This window comes from Pristiophorus japonicus, chromosome 13, assembly GCF_044704955.1.
Source record: "Pristiophorus japonicus isolate sPriJap1 chromosome 13, sPriJap1.hap1, whole genome shotgun sequence".
In the NCBI taxonomy this organism is placed as follows: domain Eukaryota; kingdom Metazoa; phylum Chordata; class Chondrichthyes; family Pristiophoridae; genus Pristiophorus; species Pristiophorus japonicus.
This window is the reverse complement of record NC_091989.1, coordinates 81,023,947-81,044,752: the sequence shown is the minus strand read 5'-3', so window position 1 is coordinate 81,044,752 and position 20,806 is coordinate 81,023,947. Positions and strand designations below refer to the sequence as shown.

Here is a 20,806-nt window from a genome sequence, read left to right as displayed (position 1 = left end):
ATCCAAAGGAAATAATCTTTCCCTGCTCATTCTATCAAAACCAATCTTAATTTTAGAAATCTTCATTAAATCTCCTCAGCCTCCTCAATATCTCAAGACTTTCCTCATAACTATTGCTTCATATTTTTGGTATCGCCCTGGTGAATCTACCCTGTACCCTCTCTATGGCTCTAATGCAGCACTCAAAACTGTAGACAAGGTCTAGGCTGACACTCCAGTGCAGTGCTGAGGGAGTGCTGCACTGTCGGAGGTGCTGCCTTTCGGATGAGATGTTAAACCGAGGCTCCGTCTGCGCTCTCAGGTGGACGTAAAAGATCCCATGGCACTATTTTGAAGAATAATGGGGATATCCTGGTGTTGTGGTCAATATTTATGTTGAAGTTAAGGAAGGAGAGTTGGGGCGTGTTGTACAAAGGCCGGGTACTCCGCTCCCACAGTGATGGTCTCGCTGGCCAAGGTGAAAATAACTCCCTGCACATCAAACGGCCATCAAACATCTGTTTAAAGTAGATACTTTACTTTGGATCTATAAAACATGACGTTTGCGATATTCCTACACTGCTTCACCCACTAATATTTAAAAGAAAGACACTGGGCATAAATTAATAAAGAGTCAATCAACATGTATCACTGCAGTATTCCAATAAACAAATATAAGACCAACAAAGTAAAAGCAATAAAATCATTTATCTACAATCACCTTTTGCTAAATTGAGAAACGGGGGTGAAGAGTTGTGATCTCTAGAACATCAGTAACCTGAACATCGGCCCCGATTTTAACTCGTGTTCAAAGAAAATGAAAAACAAACACAATTTGTTTCAGGCCTGAGTTAAAATTACAGTTGGGCCTCAATGATGTCATTGGGCCACACCATGCCCATGTAAAGAAGGACCCTGTTGGCTCCGGGCGGGTGTCCTTGCTGCCTGACCAGGGGCGCAGGTTATAATTGTAGATGTTGCGATCATGGCAGCTTTCGGACAGGTAAGAGCCAGTAGGGTTAAAATCGCCCCTGTCACTAAGAATACTAATCATGGGGGAAAGACAAGATGTGCATTTATATTGTGCCCTTCTCATACTCAGCACATTCAAATCACTGCCACTGAATTACTGTTGAAGTGTAGTAACAGTTGTTTCTTAGGCAAATGCGATAGTCAATTTGTGCACAGCAAGCTCCCATAAATCCACGGCGGGGCCTTGGACTTCGTGGATCACTTTCCATACCTTGGGAGCCTACTACCAGCAAGGACAGACATTGATGACGAGATTCAACACCGCCTCCAGTGAATCAGCGCAGTCTTCGGTCACCTGAGGAAGAGAATGTTTGAAGACCAGACCCTCAAATCTGGCACCAAGCTTATGGTCTACAGGGCAGTAGTGAGACCCGCCCTCCTATATAGAAACATAGAAACATAGAAAATAGGTGCAGGAGTAGGCCATTCGGCCCTTCTAGCCTGCACCGCCATTCAATGAGTTCATGGCTGAACATGCAACTTCAGTATGGTTCAGAGACGTGGGCCATATATAGCAGACACCTCAAAGCTCTGGAGAAATACCACCAACGATGGCTCCGCAAGATCCTGCAATTCCCCTGGGAGGACTGACGCACCAACATTAGTGTTCTCGATCAGGCCAACATCCCCAGCATCGAAGCACTGACCACACTCAACCAACTCCGTTGGGTGGGCCACATCGTCCGCATGCCCGACACGAGACTCCCAAAGCAAGCGCTCTACTCGGAACATCTACATGGCAAACGAGCCGCAGGTGGGCAGAGGAAACGTTTCAAGGACACCCTCAAAGCCTCCTTGATAAAGTGCAACATCTCCACCGACACCTGGGAATCCCTGGCCCAAGACCGCCCTAAGTGGAGGAAGTGCATCCGGGAGGGCACTGAGCACCTCGAGTCTCATCGTCGAGAGCATGCAGAAATCAAGTGCAGGCAGCGGAAGGAGCGTGCGGCAACACAGACTCCCCACCCACCCTTTCCTTCAACCACTGTCTGTCCCACCTGTGACAGAGACTGTAATTCCCATATTAGACTGTTCAGTCACCTGAGAACTCACTTTTAGAGTGGAAGCAAGTCTTCCTCGATTTCGAGGGACAGCCTATGATGATGGATGACAAAATGCAATGAGGCACTGGCTGAGGGATCATCATCATAGGCAGTCCCTCGAATTGAGGATGACTTGCTTCCATGCAAAAAAGGATGAGTTCACAGGTGTTTCAATGAAGGACCTAATATTCCAGGTCCCAAACTGCATGTTGAAGTGGAAGATGCCTGTGCATGGATTTGTTTAACATGTGTTGGCCATTGCACACCAGCCACACTAGGGATAGATGTTGTCCAGGATAACTCCCCTGCTCTTCTTTGAAATAGTGCCACGGGATCTTTGACATCCACCTGAGCAGGCAGATGGAACCTTGGTTTATCAACAGAATCCCTGACACATCGACCCAGGGAGTGCTGCCCTGAAGCGTAAGCCTAGATTTGCTGCTCAAGTGGGGCTTGAACCCATGGCCAATTGGCTCAGAAGTGAAAGCACTGCCATTGAACCAGGCTGACACAGATAGAACCAGAAGACTGAGGGAGGGGACATATTCTACAGCCCCTGGGAAAGAATGACTGAAGGGTAGGAGATGGTGTGATGGCTCCTGATTTCAACACCGTGGCGATTGATAAAATGCAACATCCCCACCGACACCCGGGAATCCCCGGCCAAAGACCGCCCTAAGTGGAGGAAGTGTGTCCGGGAGGATGCTGAGCACCTCGAGTCTCACCGCCGAGAGCATGCAGAAAGCAAGCGCAGGCAGCGGAAGGAGCGTGTGGCAAACCAGATTCCCCACCCACCCTTTCCCTCAACCACTGTCTGCCCCACCTGTGACAGAGACTGTAATTCCCATATTGGACTGTTCTGTCACCTGAGAACTCACTTTTAGAATGGAAGCAAGTCTTCCTCGATTTCAAGGGACTGCCTATGATGATGATGATGATGATACACAGAAGAGTAAGGGTGTTATTGCTGGGGAAACAAATTACTTTCATTAGGAATTGCAAACACTCCCTTGAGTTTTTTTTCATGTGTTTGTTCATTAAACAACAGCTCTTAACACCATCTGTAACTATTCATGACAATGAGTTTTAAAGCCAGTGCTTGGAAACAGATCCATTGTTAAAGACAGTCACAGCGATAGTTATTCATCCCCTGTCACCATTAGTTCCAATCACAGACTGAGCTGAGCTGGTCTTCAGTGCTGATTTATCCTTCCTGTAATAAAAACGCAACCTGTGACCAACTCTTGAGCAAACAAGGAATGAGACTCAGACGCCCAGAGCTTTATTGTAAGTGCAAATCTGGCATTTGTTCAGCTTCCTGTGAATCACACAGTCCTCAAACAGCACACCTTCCAATTAGAGTGCTAAGCGACAATACGTCTTCAACTCACTGCACTCAAAATTAATCATCGAGGAACAGATAGAAGTTCACACAGCTTATCAGGCTGACAGAGATTTGGTGGGTGAGAATCAGTGCACATTTCCCCCATTTTTCAGGCGTAAAACAGGTACAACGTTTACCCATTTCTGGGGTTGAGGCCCTGCCACCATATTGGTTCTTGCTGTTTTAAGGTGTTTTTGGCATTGGCCCAACGTAAATATATAAAGAAGCATTGGTTTCAGAACCCTTCTGCAAAATTGGTCAAATTCTAGCTGGAGAGTTGGCACCGTGCATTCGCCAACCACTTTTACCAGTTGTACAGCGGCCTAACCAGCAACAACAACAACTTGTATTTAAATTCACTCTGGAGCATCCACGATGCTGAGAACGACGTGAGTAGCATGTGTAGCGAGTTGGTCTTACCGCAGGAGAAGGGTCCACAGCCAACTAGGGAATGGAAGACCAGCAGAAAGAGTAGTGCAAGCCCCCTGTGGTCATCCCCCTGCAAAACAGATACACTGCTTTGAGTACTGTTGAGGGGGATGACTCATCAGGGGAGGGCAGCAGCAGCCAAGTTCATGGCACCGTGGCTGGCTCTGTTGCACAAGAGGGCAGGAAAAAGAGTGGGAGAGCGATAGTGATAGGGGATTCGATGGTGAGGGGAATAGATAGGCGTTTATGCGGCCGCAACCGAGACTCCAGGATGGTATGTTGCCTCCCTGGTGCAAGAGTCAAGGATGTCTCGGAGCGGGTGCAGGACATTCTAAAAAGGGAGGCTGAACAGCCAGTTGTCGTGGTGCACATTGGTACCAACGACATAGGTAAAAAAAGGGATGAGGTCCTACGAAACGAATTTAAGGAGCTAGGAGCTAAATTAAAAAGTAGGACCTCAAAAGTAGTAATCTCGGGATTGCTACCAGTGCCACGTGCTAGTCAAAGTAGGAATCGCAGGATAGCGCAGATGAATACGTGGCTTGAGCAGTGGTGCAGCAGGGAGGGATTCAAATTCCTGGCGCATTGGAACCGGTTCTGGGGGAGGTGGGACCAGTACAAACCGGACGGTCTGTACCTGGGCAGGACCAGAACCAATGTCCTAGGGGGAGTGTTTGCTAGTGCTGTTGGGGGAGGAGTTAAACTAATATGGCAGGGGGATGGGAACCAATGCAGGGAGACAGAGGGAAACAAAAAGGAGACAAAAGCAAAAGACAGAAAGGAGATGAGGAAAAGTGGAGGGCAGAGAAACCCAAGGCAAAGAACAAAAAGGGCCACTGTACAGCAAAATTCTAAAAGGACAAAGGGTGTTAAAAAAACAAGCCTGAAGGCTTTGTGTCTTAATGCAAGGAGTATCCGTAATAAGGTGGATGAATTAACTGCAAATAGATGTTAACAAATATGATGTGATTGGGATTACAGAGACGTGGCTCCAGGATGATCAGGGCTGAGAACTCAACATCCAGGGGTATTCAACATTCAGGAAGGATAGAACAAAAGGAAAAGGAGGTGGGGTAGCATTGCTGGTTAAAGAGGAGATTAATGCAATAGTTAGGAAGGACATTAGCTTGGATGATGTGGAATCTATATGGGTAGAGCTGCAGAACACCAAAGGGCAAAAAACGTTAGTGGGAGTTGTGTACAGACCTCCAAACAGTAGTAGTGATGTTGGGGAGGGCATCAAACAGGAAATTAGAGGTGCATGCAATAAAGGTGCAGCAGTTATAATGGGTGACTTTAATATGCACATAGATTGGGCTAACCAAACTGGAAGCAATACGGTGGAGGAGGATTTCCTGGAGTGCATAAGGGATGGTTTTCTAGACCAATATGTCGAGGAACCAACTAGGGGGGAGGCCATCTTAGACTGGGTGTTGTGTAATGAGAGAGGATTAATTAGCAATCTCGTTGTGGGAGGCCCCTTGGGGAAGAGTGACCATAATATGGTGGAATTCTGCATTAGGATGGAGAATGAAACAGTTAATTCAGAGACCATGGTCCAGAACTTAAAGAAGGGTAACTTTGAAGGTGTGAGGCGTGAATTGGCTAGGATAGATTGGCGAATGATACTTAAGGGGTTGACTGTGGATGGGCAATGGTAGACATTTAGAGACCGCATGGATGAACAACAACAATTGTACATTCCTGTCTTGCGTAAAAATAAAAAAGGGAAAGTGGCTCAACCGTGGCTATCAAGGGAAATCAGGGATAGTATTAAAGCCAAGGAAGTGGCATACAAATTGGCCAGAAATAGTAGCGAACCTGGGGACTGGGAGAAATTTAGAACTCAGCAGAGGAGGACAAAGGGTTTGATTAGGGCAGGGAAAATGGAGTACGAGAAGAAGCTTGCAGGGAACATTAAGACGGATTGCAAAAGTTTCTATAGGTATGTAAAGAGAAAAAGGTTAGTAAAGACAAACGTAGGTCCCCTGCAGTCAGAATCAGGGGAAGTCATAACGGGGAACAAAGAAATGGCAGACCAATTGAACAAGTACTTTGGTTCGGTATTCACTAAGGAGGACACAAACAACCTTCCGGATATAAAAGGGGTCAGAGGGTCTAGTAAGGAGGAGGAACTGAGGGAAATCCTTATTAGTCAGGAAATTGTGTTGGGGAAATTGATGGGATTGAAGGCCGATAAATCCCCAGGGCCTGATGGACTGCATCCCAGAGTACTTAAGGAGGTGGCCTTGGAAATAGCGGATGCATTGACAGTCATTTTCCAACATTCCATTGATTCTGGATCAGTTCCTATCGAGTGGAGGGTAGCCAATGTAACCCCACTTTTTAAAAAAGGAGGGAGAGAGAAAACAGGGAATTATAGACCGGTCAGCCTGACCTCAGTAGTGGGTAAAATGATGGAATCAATTATTAAAGATGTCATAGCAGCGCATTTGGAAAGAGGTGACATGATAGGTCCAAGTCATCATGGATTTGTGAAAGGGAAATCATGTTTGACAAATCTTCTGGAATTTTTTGAGGATGTTTCCAGTAGAGTGGACAAGGGATGTGGTATATTTGGACTTTCAGAAGGCTTTCGACAAGGTCCCACACAAGAGATTAATGTGCAAAGTTAAAGCACATGGGATTGGGGGTAGTGTGCTGACATGGATTGAGAACTGGTTGTCAGACAGGAAGCAAAGAGTAGGAGTAAATGGCTACTTTTCAGAATGGCAGACAGTGACTAGTGGGGTACCGCAAGGTTCTGTGCTGGGGCCCCAGCTGTTTACATTGTACATTAATGATTTAGACGAGGGGATTAAATGTAGTATCTTCAAATTTGCGGATGACACTAAGTTGGGTGGCAGTGTGAGCTGCAAGGAGGATGCTATGAGGCTGCAGAGTGACTTGGATAGGTTAGGTGAGTGGGCAAATGCATGGCAGATGAAGTATAATGTGGATAAATGTGAAATTATCCACTTTGATGGTAAAAATAGAGAGACAGACTATTATCTGAATGGTGACAGATTAGGAAAAGGGGAGGTGCAACAAGACCTGGGTGTCATGGTACATCAGTCATTGAAGGTTGGCATGCAGGTACAGCAGGCGGTTAAGAAAGCAAATGGCATGTTGGCCTTCATATCGAGGGGATTTGAGTACAGGGGCAGGGAGGTGTTGCTACAGTTGTACAGGGCCTTGGTGAGTCCACACCTGGAGTATTGTGTACAGTTTTGGTCTCCTAACTTGAGGAAGGACATTCTTGCTATTGAGGGAGTGCAGCGAAGGTTTCACCAGACTGATTCCTGGGATGGCTGGACTGACATATCAAGAAAGACTGGATCAACTGGGCTTGTATTCACTGGAGTTCAGAAGAATGAGAGGGAACTTCATAGAAACGTTTAAAATTCTGATGGGTTCAGACAGGTTAGATGCAGGAAGAATGTTCCCGATGTTGGGGAAGTCCAGAACCAGGGGTCACAGTCTAAGGATAAGGAGTAAGCCATTTAGGACCGAGTTGAGGAGAAACTTCTTTACCCAGAGAGTGGTGAACCTGTGGAATTCTCTACCACAGAAAGTTGTTGAGGCAATTCACTAAATATATTCAAAAAGGAGTTAGATGAAGTCCTTACTACTCGGGGGATCAAGGGGTATGGCGAGAAAGCAGGAATGGGGTACTGAAGTTGCATGTTCAGCCATGAACTCATTGAATGGCGGTGCAGGCTAGAAGGGCCGAATGGCCTACTCCTGCACCTATTTTCTATGTTTCTATGTTTCTATATAGCACTTTAACGTAGTGAAACGTCCCAAGGCGCTTCACAGAACTATTATGTGATAAAAATTTGACATCGAGCCACATAAGTAAAAATTAGTGCAGGTTGGTTAAAGAGGTAGGTTTTAAGGAGCGTTTTGAAGGAGGAAAGAGAGGTAGCGAGGCGGAGAGGTTTAGAGCTTGGGGTCCAGGCAACAGAAGGCACGGCCACCAATGGTTGAGCGATTAGAATCAGGGATGCTCAAGGGGGCAGAATTAGAGGAGCACAGATATCTTGGGGAGTTGTGGGGCTGGAGGAGATTACAGCGATAGGGAGGGGCGAGGCGATGGAGGGACATGTAAACAAGAATGAGAATTTTGAAATCGAGGTGTTGCTTAACCGGAAGTCAATGTAGGTCAGCAAGCACAGGGTGAACGGGACTTGGTGCGAGTTAGGACACGGATTTGGTTCACCTCCAGTTTATGTAGGGTAGAATGTGGGAAGCCGGCCAGGAGTGCATTGGAATAGTCAAGTCTAGAGGTAATCAGAGGCATGGATGAGGGCTTCAGCAGCGGATGAGCTGCGACAAGGGTGGAGACGGACGATGTTACGGAGGTGGAAATAGGCCGGTCTTAGTTATGCTGCAGATATGTAGTCGGAAGCTCATTTCAGGGTCATATATGACACCAACTTTGCAAACAGTTTGGTTCAGTCTCAGACAGGAGTTGGGGAGAGGGATGGAGTCAGTAGCTAGGGAATGGAGTTTGTGGCTGGGATGGAAAACAATGGCTTCGGTCTTCCCAATATTCAATTGGAGTAAATTTCTGCTCATCCAGTGGTCATCCAATGGTCCAAAACAGGTGACATTCTGTAAGTGCACTGGAGGCCACCAAGAAATAGTAGGGAAAGTCTCCCACCACCATCCCCCCCATCCCCCCCAACCCCCAGCCCAGAGTTTACTGAGGGTCACTGTTGCCGAGGCATCAGGCCCAAATTGGGCTCCCGGCATCACGAAGCTGCCTCTGTCAATGGGACAGGCGCTGGCAGTTCACCTCTGCCGCTAGAATGATGCCCGAGGCCCAGCGTCAGGCCTCCAGCGCATTTACAGAATGTCACCTGTTTCGGGCTCGAAAACAAGCTGGAACCAACTTCTACCTGAATGTAAACAGAAAATGTTGGGATTCTCAGCGGGTCAGGCTGCATCTGTGGAGAGAAGTATCTCCAGTGCTGTTTCTCTCTCCACAGATGCTGCCTGCCTGACCCGCTGAGATTTCCAACATTTTCTGTTTTTATTTCAGATTCCAGCATCCGCAGTATTTTGCTTTTGCTCTACCTGAATGTGTTTTTCAGCACTGGTTGTCAGAAAGAGGTTGAGCCACCTTCAGCCTCAGTTATGAGCAGCCAGTGCCTTGGAGGTAAGACACAGGCGGAGTGACTTTTGCCAAATACTTTAGGTGTTACAGAGGTAATGAGGTGGCCAAGATGGTGTCTAAGTTGCAACATCAGTTTAGCTCACGTTTAAAACAACTCACCATTTTGGTAAAGGAGCTGAAGCGCGCGCCAGGAATGGCCAACCAGAGCATCGTTAAACAGCTGATTGTCTCTTAACATGCCTGCCATTGCTCATTACAGAGGCTGCACGGCATTTTGTTGGCTCGCCCCTCCCCCCTAACAACGACCAGCTGTTTGAAAGTAAACACAGCACTGATGTCAATTTCCAGCACTACTTAAAGGGATCCTCACCCTTTCATAGTCATTGCTGCTGAAGCTGTGAAGAGGACCTCTGAAACACGAGAGACTTTCTGGGACACTTTTTCAAGATTTCATCAACTCTCGCGCAACATTCGGGAAATTCTCTGAGGTCTTCACCGAAGAGAATGAAACTACCGGATTGTGTTTAAAAATTCATCTGGTTCACTAATTTTCTTTAGTGAAGGAAATCTGCCGTCCTTACCCGACCTGGCCTACATGTGACTCCAGACCCACAGCAATGTGGTTGACTCTTAACTGCCCTCTGAAATGGCCCAGCAAGCCACTCAGTTGTACCAAGCCGCTATGACAAACTGTGGGAGCACTTTCACCACACGGACTGCAGCGGTTCAAGAAAGCGGCTCACCACCACCTTCTCAGGGCAATTAGGGATGGGCAATAAATGCCGGTCTTGCCAGCGATGCCCACATCCCAGAACGAATTTTTAAAAATAGGAATATCTCATAAAAAGCTCCAATAACATGGTCGTCAGGGATATTGCAAGATTAGGTCAGCAATTCTATTCTGAAACTTGTCCCTGACTCAAGAACAGCAACAATCGCTGTACCTGGAGTCTAATATATTCTCAAGAACATTTTGCTTGTTTCCTTCATTATCTAGATACCCTGGTATTGCACAAAATGATACTGTTGCAAGTTTGTTTGTTTTTAACACTGACATGTTGCAAAAAGCATGAGTAGCTTGGAAGAGAAAGCATGAAACATAAATCATTTTGTTAATCGGTATATGTTGAATATTGAAACATTTAAACGCTAAACTTTTGATTATCTCTACCAAGTGTTGAGATGCACAACATTTTACATAGGTTTCTGCACAGAGCACATCTGTCCTATTGCAGAGGTTGTGAATATAGTTAAGTGTGTGCAGTCAGTTCCAACTATTGTTTTCTTAGTGATTAGGCTTTCCGGTATAAACTGAGTCACAGTGTGCATTTAACACAGACTGTGGTCTGTACTAAACTTGTGTCAGCCAGTGGCTCAGTGGGTAGAACCCTCGCCTCTGAGTCAGAAGTTTGTGGGTTTAAGTCCCACTTCAGGGACTTGAGCACAAAAATCTAGACTGACACTCCAGTGCAGTGCTGAGGGAGTACTGTCTTTCAGTTGAGATGTTAAACCAAGGTCCCGTCTGCCCTCTCAGGTGAACGTAACAGATCCCATGGCACTATTTCAAAAAACAGCAGGGGAGTTATCGCTGGCCAATATTTATCCCTCAATTAAAATAACAAAATAACAAAAAAACAGATTAACTGGTCATTATCATGTTGCTGTTTGTGGGAGCTTGCTGTGCACAAATTGGCATTTCCTACATTACAACAGTGACTGCACTCCAAAATGACTTCATTGGCTGTAAAGCGTTTTGAGATGTCCAGTAGTTGTGCAATTCTTTCTTTAAACTGGGGTATATCTCCTTTATAAAATGCCACAAAAATATCCAAACATAAAAGAAAGTGAGAGCATACTCCAATCGGTAAATGTTCCACGTTATGCTGCCGATCTCTGCAATCTCCCAAATGCAGATTGGGTAATTCAGCATTTATTCAAAAAACTCGAGCAGGTCAGGAGCACATCATTGAGAAATTAAAGCTTCTTAGAATTTATCAAATGCTAATTTAACTTTTCTAATAATTAACTTAATAACTAAAAAACAAACTGTAGATGGCTTGGCCCCTGAAGCAACCACAGTATGGGAATGTGTTCGTGATTAATCATATTTAGGTGGCTCATAAACCTCTCACTGTTTCTGAATGTGGTATTACCACATTTTATTCTGAAATAGTGGATGATCTACTAGCAGAGTCCTGAACAAATAGGGCAGCATTGCTATAGATCAGCAGGGTTGACAACACTGATTATGAGAAAAAGAGGTTTATTTTAGCAGGAACTCAATCCATCACAATTGGCCAGACTCCCTCTGTCCCATTCAATAAGGTGCCTTGGCCCAAGCTCAGAAAAGCACCATCTATGCAACCCATTCTTGGATAGAAAGTGGAACATATGGGCTCGGGTGTGACCCCGAGCTTCCGGTCGCCTGTCACTTTAATTCCGCGCTCAAATCCCACTCTAACCTCTCCAGCCTCGGCCTCTTACACTGTTGTAATGAAGCTCAGTGTAAGCTCAAGGAACAGCACCTCATCTTTCGATTAGGCACTTTAAAGCCTTCTGGACTCAACATCGAGTTTAACAATTTCAGACCGTAACCACTGCCCCTATTTTTTCAGATGGCAGCATTTGTTGATTCTGCCATTCCCATTTACACCCTATCCAGACTCATCTTTTGTTTCTTTACCTGAACCATTACCGTCTCCTTTTGCCTTGCACCATCATCCCTTTTTATCATTTAATCTCTCCTGCCTTCCACCCTATCACAGACCTTCCCTTTTGTTCTTTCCTCCCCTCCCCCTTTCCCTGCCCCTGCACTTGCTTAAACTCTGTAACATCTCGAACTTTTTTCAGTTCTGACAAAAGGTCATCGACCTGAAACGTTAACTCTGTTTCTCTCTCCACAGATGCTGCCTGACCCGCTGAGCATTTCCTGCATTTTCTGTTTTTATTGTGGAACACACACATCTGTTGCTTGACCAGTGACTTACTCCGGGCAACACATGGAATGGAACATGTTGACAAGGCTGTGATAAAACTTCAGACATCTAATGCCTTTGTAAACTGCTCCAAATGGGCTTTCATTTAACAGTGCACAGGTCAATAATTGTGATTATATTGGCAGCTGGTTGTGATAAAGTGGAATGAGAATGCAGATAGAGTGTGACTTATTTTGTCTACTGCTGGAGTATTTCCTATTGACTGAAAAGATTTGACAGGACGCAGTCACCAGGATGCTGACCGAGATTGTTCTTTGAATGGAATCTTTGTATTTGCTGCAGTTACATTCCAGATAGTGGCAGCAAATCAATGCGAGTCCATTCTTTGGAGGTAACCTCACTTATCTCAACCCCTTCAGGAACAGCATAGCACCGACAATGTTACACTGCACCTTTTAATATCAGGATAAAGAATATCTTAGAGCAACATGTGCTAAAAGTGCACAAAATGATAATTGGTAATCATCTGCGCCTTCGATTACACTACAACCGTGTCTCTCTCCCTCTCTCTCGTTCTCTCTATCTCACGCACGCTCTTTAACTCTCTTTTTTTCACTCTCTTTTTTTCTCGCTCTCTCTTACATACACTCTTCCACTCTCTGTCTCTTTCTCTCTCTTTCTCACTCTGTCCCTCTCTGTCTCTCTCTCTCTCTATATCTTTTTTCTCTCTTTCTCTCACATGTCCTTCATTCAATCACGGAGAGAGAATCAAATACATTTTTGTGACATTTGCTGTGAGAATGTCAACATCTAAATTTCAAAAGGCCAAAAGCAATGTTTTATTTAAATGTATGTATAAAGTGTGTGACGGGAGTTTTAAGAAAATATTTGCATTACTTTATGTTACGCCTGGAGAGTACAGGGAAAAAAATGATAATTTTATTCCGATGGAATTGGGAGGGGAATTCTTCATGTTCATTTTTGAAGTCTTGTCATCTCCAATCATTGGTTAATAAAATACAGCGAAGCACTTTATCAATAACCAATATTTGTACTGATTGTCATTTCTTTCATTTATAGGTAGAGAAGGTGATGAAAAGGTCCTTGGGTGAAGTAATGCTTCAAGCTATCACAGCGTACCCTGAGGCTTGCCGAGAGCAGTGGGTGCTGAACTGGCCCGGGCAGATTGTGTTGGCATCCAGCATTGTGTACTGGACTGCATCCGTCTCACAGGTGTGTAAATAGTCTGCCCGACTCACAAGTGTGTAAATAATCAGCCTGTCTCACGGGTGTGTAAATAATCTGCCTAGCTCACGGGTGTGTAAATAGTCTCCCGCCTCACAGGTGTGCAAATAGTCTGCCTGTCTCACAGGAGATAAATAGTCTGCCCGACTGACAGGTGTGGAAATAGTCTGCCCGACTCACAGGTGTGTAAATAATCTGCCTGTCTCACGGGTGTGTAAATAGTCTCCCACCTCACAGGTTTATAAATAGTTGTGTACATAGTCTGCCTGTATCACACATGTGTAAATAGTCTGCTCGCCTCCTGGGTGTGTAAATAGTCTCCTGCTTCACAGGTGTGTAAATAGTCCTTTCCGTCTCACAGGTGTGCAAATAGTCCTTTCCGTCTCACATGTGTGTAAATAGTCTGCCCCTCTAACAGATGTATAAATAGTCTGCCGATCCAACAGGTGTGTAAATAGTCTGCCCTTCTCACAGGTGTGTAAATAGTCTCCCGTCTCACAGGTGTGTAAATAGTCTCCCCGTCTCATATGTGTGTAAACAGTTTCCCGTCTCACAGGTGTGTAAATAGTCTCCCGTCTCACAGGTGTGTAAATAGTCCCCCCATCTCACAGGTGTGTAAATAGTCTCCCCGTCTCACAGGTTTGTAAATAATCTAACTGCCCGTCTCACAGGTGTGTAAATAGTCTCCCATCTTACAGGTGTGTAAATTGTCTGTCCATCACACAGGTGTGCAAACCATCCATCCTGTCTCATGGGTTTGTAAATAAACTAACTGCCCGTCTCACAGGTGTGTAAATAGTCTCCCGTCTCACAGGTGTGTAAATAGTTTCCCCGTCTCATATGTGTGTAAACAGTTTCCCGTCTCACAGGTGTGTAAATAGTCTCCCGTCTCACAGGTGTGTAAATAGTCCCCCCATCTCACAGGTGTGTAAATAGTCTCCCCGTCTCACAGGTTTGTAAATAATCTAACTGCCCGTCTCACAGGTGTGTAAATAGTCTCCCATCTTACAGGTGTGTAAATTGTCTGCCCATCACACAGGTGTGCAAACCATCCATCCCGTCTCATGGGTATGTAAATAGTTTCTCAAGTCTCACATGTGTGTAAATATTCTGCCAATCCCACAGGTATGTAAATAGTCTGCCTGTATCATACGTGTGTAAATAGTCTGCTCGTCTCATGGGTGTGTAAATAGTCTCCTGCCTCACAGGTGTCGAAACAGTCCCTTCCATCTCACAGGTATGTAAATTGTCTGCCCCTCTAACACGTGTGTAAATAGTCTGACCGTTTCACACGTGCGTAAATAGTCTCTCCCATCTCACAGGTGTGTAAATAGTCTGCTCATCTGACAGGTGTGTAAGTAGTCTACCCGTCTCAAGGGTATGTTAATAGTTTGCCCGCCTCACAGGTATGTAAATAGTATACACCTCCCACAAGTGTATAAATAGTCTGCCCGCCTCACAGGTGTGTAACTAGTCTGCCCTCCTCACAGGTGTGTAAATAGTCTGCCCATCTCACAGGTGTGTAAAGAGCCCATTGTCTCACAGGTGTGTAAATACTTTCTCCCACCTCACGGGTGTGTAAATAGTATGTCAATCTCACAGGTGTGTAAATATTCTGCCCGTCTCACAGATGTGTAAGTAGTCTCCCCGTGTCAAAGGTCTGTAAATAGTCTGTCTGTCTCACAGGTGTGTAAATAGTCTCCCACCTCACAGGTGTGTAAATAATGTCCCCATGTCACATGTGTGTAAATAGTCTGCCAATCTCACAGGTGTGTAAATAGTCTCCCATCTCACAGGTGTGTAAATAATCTCCCCATGTCACATGTGTGTAAATAGTCTGCCAAACTCACAGGTGTGTAAATAGTCTGCCCGTCTCACAGGTGTGTAAATAGTCTGCCTGACTCACAGATGTGTAAATAGTCCCGCCATCCCACAGGTGTGTAAATAGTCTGCCTGTCTGACAGGTGTGTAAATAGTCTGCCCGTATCACAGGTGTGCAAATTGTCCCGCCACCCCACAGGTGTGTAAACATTCTTCCCATCTCACATGTGTGTAAATAGTCTGCCCGTCTCACAGGTGTGTAAATAGTCTGCCTGCATCGCAGGTGTGCAAATTGTCCCGCCATCCCACAGATGTGTAAATAGCCTGCCCGTTTCACAGGTGTGAAAATAGTCTCCCATCTCGCAGGTGTGTAAATAGTCTCCCGTCTCACAGGTGTGTAAAGAGTCTGCCCATCTCACTGGTGTGTAATTATTCTGCCCACTGCAGGTGAGTAAATAGTCTACCTATCTCACAGCTGTGTAAATAATATGCCCGCCTCACAAGTGTGTAAATAGTCTCCCATCTCACAACTGTGTAAATCATATGCTCGTCTCACGGGTGTGTAAATAGTCTCCTGTTTGACGGGTGTGTAAATAGACTGCCTGTCTTACAGATGTGTAAATAGTCTCACGTCTTACAGGTGTGTAAATAGACTATGTGTCTCACAGGTGTGCAAATAGTCTGCCCGCCTCACAGGTGTGTAATCAGTCTGCTCATCTCACAGATGTGTAAATAGTCTCCCATCTCACGGGTGTGTAAATAGTCTGCCCATCTTACAGGTGTGTAAATAGTCTGCCTGTATCACAGGTGTGCAAATTGTACCGCCACCCCACAGGTGTGTAAATAGGCGGCCCATCTCACAGGTGTGAAAATAGTCTCCCACCCCGCAGGTGTGTAAATAGTCTCCCGTCTCAGAGGTGTGTAAAGAGCCTGCCCATCTCACTGGTGTGTAATTAGTCTGCCCGCTGCAAGTGAGTAAATAGTCTACCTATCTCACAGCTGTGTAAATAATATGCCCGCCTCACAAGTGTGTAAATAGTCTCCCATCTCACAACTGTGTAAATCATATGCTCGTCTCACGGGTGTGTAAATAGTCTCCAGTTTCACAGGTGTGTAAATAGACTGCCTGTCTTACAGGTGTGTAAATAGGCTCACGTCTTACAGGTGTGTAAATAGACTATGTGCCTCACAGGTGTGCACATAGTCTGCCCGCCTCACAGGTGTGTAATCAGTCTGCTCATCTCACAGATGTGTAAATTATCTGCCACCTCACAGGTGTATAAATAGTCTGCCCATCTCACAGGTGTGTAATTATTCTGCCCGCTGCAGATGAATAAATAGTCTACCTATCTCACGTCTGTGTAAAAAGTATGTTCGTCTCACAAGTGTGTAAATAGTCTCCCATCTCACAACTGTGTAAATCATATGTTCGTCTCACAGGCGTGTAAATAGTCTCCTGTCTCACAGGTGTGTACATAGACTGCCTGTCTTCCAAGTGTGTAAATAGTCTCCCATCTCACATGTGTGTAAACAGACTATCTGTCTCACGGGTGTGTTAATAGTCTCCCCATCTCACAGGTGTGTAAAGAGTCTCTCTGTCTCACAGGTGTGCAAATAATCTGCCTGCCTCACAGGTGTGCAATCAGTCTGCTCATCTCACAGATGTGTGAATAGCCTCCCATCTCACAGGTGTGTAAATAGTCTGCCTGACTCGCAGGTATTTAAATAGTCTCACCATCCCACAGGTGTGTAAATAGTCTGCCCTTCTAACAGGTGTATAAATATTCTGCCCATCTCACAGGTGTGTAAATAGTCTGCCTGACTCGCAGGTGTGTAAATAGTCCCGCCATCCCACAGGTGTGTAAATATTCTGCCCGTCTCATAGGTCTGTAAATAGTCTGCCCATCTCACAGGTGTGTAAATAGTCTGCCTGTATCACAGGTGTGTAAAAAGTCTGCCTGACTCATAGGTGTCTAAATAGTCCTGCCATCCCACAGATGTGTATATAGACTGACTGTCTTACAGGTGTGTAAATAGCCTCCCATCCCACAGGTGTGCAAATAAATTATCTCACAGGTGTGCTAATAGTCTCCCCGTCTCACAGGTGTGAAAATAGACTGCCTGTCTCATGGTGTGTACATAGTCTCCCCATCTCACAGGTATGCAAAGAGTCTCTCTGTCTCACAGGCGTGCAAATAGTCTGCCCGCCTCACAGGTGTGTACATAGTCTGCCCGCCTCACAGGTGTGTAAATAGTCTCCCGTCCCATGGGTGCGTAAATAGTCTTACATCTCACAGGTGTGTAATCAGTCTGCCAATCACACAGGTGTGCAAACCATTCATCCCGTCTCATGGGTATGTAAATAGTTTCTCAAGTCTCACATGTGTGTAAATATTCTGCCAATCCCACAGGTATGTAAATAGTCTGCCTGTATCATACTTGTGTAAATAGTCTGCTCGTCTCATGGGTGTGTAAATAGTCTCCTGCCTCACAGGTGTCGAAACAGTCCCTTCCATCTCACAGGTATGTAAATTGTCTGCCCCTCTAACACGTGTGTAAATAGTCTGACCGTTTCACACGTGCGTAAATAGTCTCTCCCATCTCACAGGTGTGTAAATAGTCTGCTCATCTGACAGGTGTGTAAGTAGTCTACCCGTCTCAAGGATATGTTAATAGTTTGCCCGTCTCGCAGGTGTGTAAATAGTATACACCTCCCACAAGTGTATAAATAGTCTGTCCGCCTCACAGGTGTGTAACTAGTCTACCCGCCTCACAGATGTGTAAATAGTCTGCTCATCTCACAGGTGTGTAAAGAGCCTATTGTCTCACAGGTGTGTAAATACTTTCTCCCACCTCACGGGTGTGTAAATAGTATGTCAATCTCACAGGTGTGTAAATATTCTGCCCGTCTCACAGATGTGTAAATAGTCTCCCCGTGTCAAAGGTCTGTAAATAGTCTGCCCGTCTCACAGGTGTGTAAATAGTCTCCCATCTCACAGGTGTGTAGTCTCCCGTCTCACAGGTGTGTAAATAGTCTCCCGTCTCACAGGTGTGTAAATAATCTGCCCGTCTCACAGTTGTGTAAATAGTCTCCCGTCTCACAGGTGTGTAAATAGTCTCCCGTCTCACAGATGTGTAAATAGTCTCCCGTCTCACAGCTGTGTAAATAGTCTGCCCGTCTCACAGGTGTGTAAATAGCCTCCATCTCACAGGTGTGTAAATAGTCTCCCGTCTCACAGGTGTGTAAATAGTTCGCATCTCACAGGCGTGTCCATAGTTTCCCATCTCACAGGTGTGTGAATAGTCTCTTCCGCCTCATAGGTGTGTAAATAGTCTTCCATCTCACTGGTGTGTAAATAGCCTCCCATCTCACAGGTGTGTAAATAGTCTCTTCCATCTCGCAGCTGTGTAAATAGTTTGCCCGTCTCACAGGTGTGTAAATAGTCTACTTGTCTTACAGGTGTGTAAATAATCTGCACATCTCACAATTGTGTAAATAGCCTTCCGTCTCAGAGATGTGTAATCGTCCTCCGTCTCACAGGTGTGGAAATAGTCTTCCATCTCAGGTGTGTGTAAATAATCTGACCGTCTCACAGGTGTGTAAATCAATGTGTGTTGCACAGGTGTGTAAATAGTCTGCCCGCCACACAGGTGTGTAAGTAGTCTGCCCGCCTCACATGTGTGTAAAGAGTGCCTCCCACCTCACAGGTGTGTAAATAGTCTACCCGTCCCACAGGTATGTAAATAATCTGTTCATCTTACATGTGTGTAAATAGTCTCCCGTCTCACAGGTGTGTAAATAGTCTCCTGTCTTACAGGTGTTTAAATAGTCTGCCTGCCTCACTGGTGTGTAAAGAGACAGCCTGTCTCACATGTGTGTAAATAGTCTCACATCTCACAGGTGTGTCAAGTGTCAGCCCATATCACGGGTGTGTAAATAGTCTCCACATCTCACAGGTGTGTAAAGAGTCAACCCGTCTCACAGGTGTGTAAATAATCTGCCCGTCTCACCGGTGTGTAAATACTCTCCCCGTCTCACAGGTGTGTAAATAGTCTGCCCATCTCACAAGTGTGTAAATATTCTCTCCGTCTCACAAGTGTGTAAATACTCTCCCCGTCTCACAGGTGTGTAAATACTCTCCCCGTCTCACAGGTGCGCCCCCAGGTCCCGCTGTACCGCGGCACCATTTAAAAAAGGAGGCAGACAAAAAGCAGGAAACTATAGACCAGTTAGTCTAACATCTGTAGTTGGGAAAATGTTGGCGTTCATTATTAAAGAAGCAGTAGCAGCACATTTGGAAAGGAAACTTCAGTCAGGCAGTGTCAGCATGGATTTATGAAGGGCAGTCATGTTTGACAAATTTTCTGGAGTTCTTCCAGGATGTAACAAACAGGGTGGATAAAGAGGAACCAGTGGATGTGGTGTATTTGGACTGCCAGAAGGCATTTGACAAGGTGCCACGTAAAAGGTTACTGCACAAGATAAAGGTTCAGGGGTTGGTAGTAATTTATGAGCATGGATAGAGAATTGGCTGTCTAACAGGGAACAGAGAGTCGGGATAAATGGTTCATTCTCTGGTTGGCAACCAGTAACTAGTGGGGTGCCATAGGATCAGTGCTGGAACCCCAACTATTTACAATCTATATTAATGACTTGGAAGAAGGGACTGAGTAAAACGTAGCCAAGTTTGCTGATGGTAAAAAGATGGGAGGAAAAGCAATGTGTGAGGAGGACAAAAAAAATCTGCAAAAACAGAGATAAGGAGAAATTTCTTCTCTCAGAGGGTTGTAAATCTGTGGAATTCGCTGTCTCAGAGAGCCAATGATCAGATCAGCCATGATCTTATTGAATGGCGGAGCAGGCTCGAGGGGCCCTATGGCCTACTCCTCTTATTTCTTATGTTCTTATTTTCTTATGTGTGTAAATAGTCTGCCCACCTCACGGGTGTGTAAATAGTATGCTCATCTCACAGGTGTGTAAATAGTGTGCCCGTCTCGCAGGTGTGTGAAGAGTCTGCCCATCTCACGGCTGTGTAAATAGCCTCCATCTCACAGCTGTGTAAATAGTCTGCCCATCTCACAGGTGTGTAAATAGTCTTCCATCTCACAGGTGTGTAGTCTCCCGTCTCACAGGTGTGTAAATAGTCTCCCGTCTCACAGGTGTGTAAATAGTCTGCCCGTCTCACAGCTGTGTAAATAGTCTCCCGTCTCACAGGTGTGTAAATAGTCTCCCGTCTCACAGATGTGTAAATAGTCTCCCGTCTCACAGCTGTGTAAATAGTCTGCCCGTCTCACAGGTGTGTAAATAGCCTCCATCTCACAGGTGTGTAAATAGTCTCCCGTCTCACAGGTGTGTAAATAGTCTCCCGTCTCACAGATGTGTAAATAGTCTCCCGTCTCACAGCTGTGTAAATAGTCTGCCCGTCTCACAGGTGTGTAAATAGCCTCCATCTCACAGGTGTGTAAATAGTCTCCCGTCTCACAGGTGTGTAAATAGTTCGCATCTCACAGGCGTGTCCATAGTCTCCCATCTCACAGGTGTGTGAATAGTCTCTTCCGCCTCATAGGTGTGTAAATAGTCTTCCATCTCACCGGTGTGTAAATAGCCTCCCATCTCACAGGTGTGTAAATAGTCTCTTCCATCTCGCAGCTGTGTAAATAGTTTGCCCGTCTCACAGGTGTGTAAATAGTCTACTTGTCTTACAGGTGTGTAAATAATCTGCACATCTCACAATTGTGTAAATAGCCTTCCGTCTCAGAGATGTGTAATCGTCCTCCGTCTCACAGGTGTGGAAATAGTCTTCCATCTCAGGTG

At 45.5% G+C, this 20,806-nt stretch overlaps 1 protein-coding gene across 1 annotated transcript in view; it reads left to right on the top strand.

Moving 5' to 3' along the window:
* LOC139278130 (dynein axonemal heavy chain 3-like) overlaps positions 1-20,806 on the top strand; it is a 485,560-nt gene that overhangs the window by 79,685 nt on the left and 385,069 nt on the right. The window contains exon 12 of the mRNA XM_070896786.1: positions 13,006-13,158. Coding sequence (XP_070752887.1) covers positions 13,006-13,158 — 153 coding nt within the window. The remainder of the gene's footprint in view (positions 1-13,005; positions 13,159-20,806) is intronic.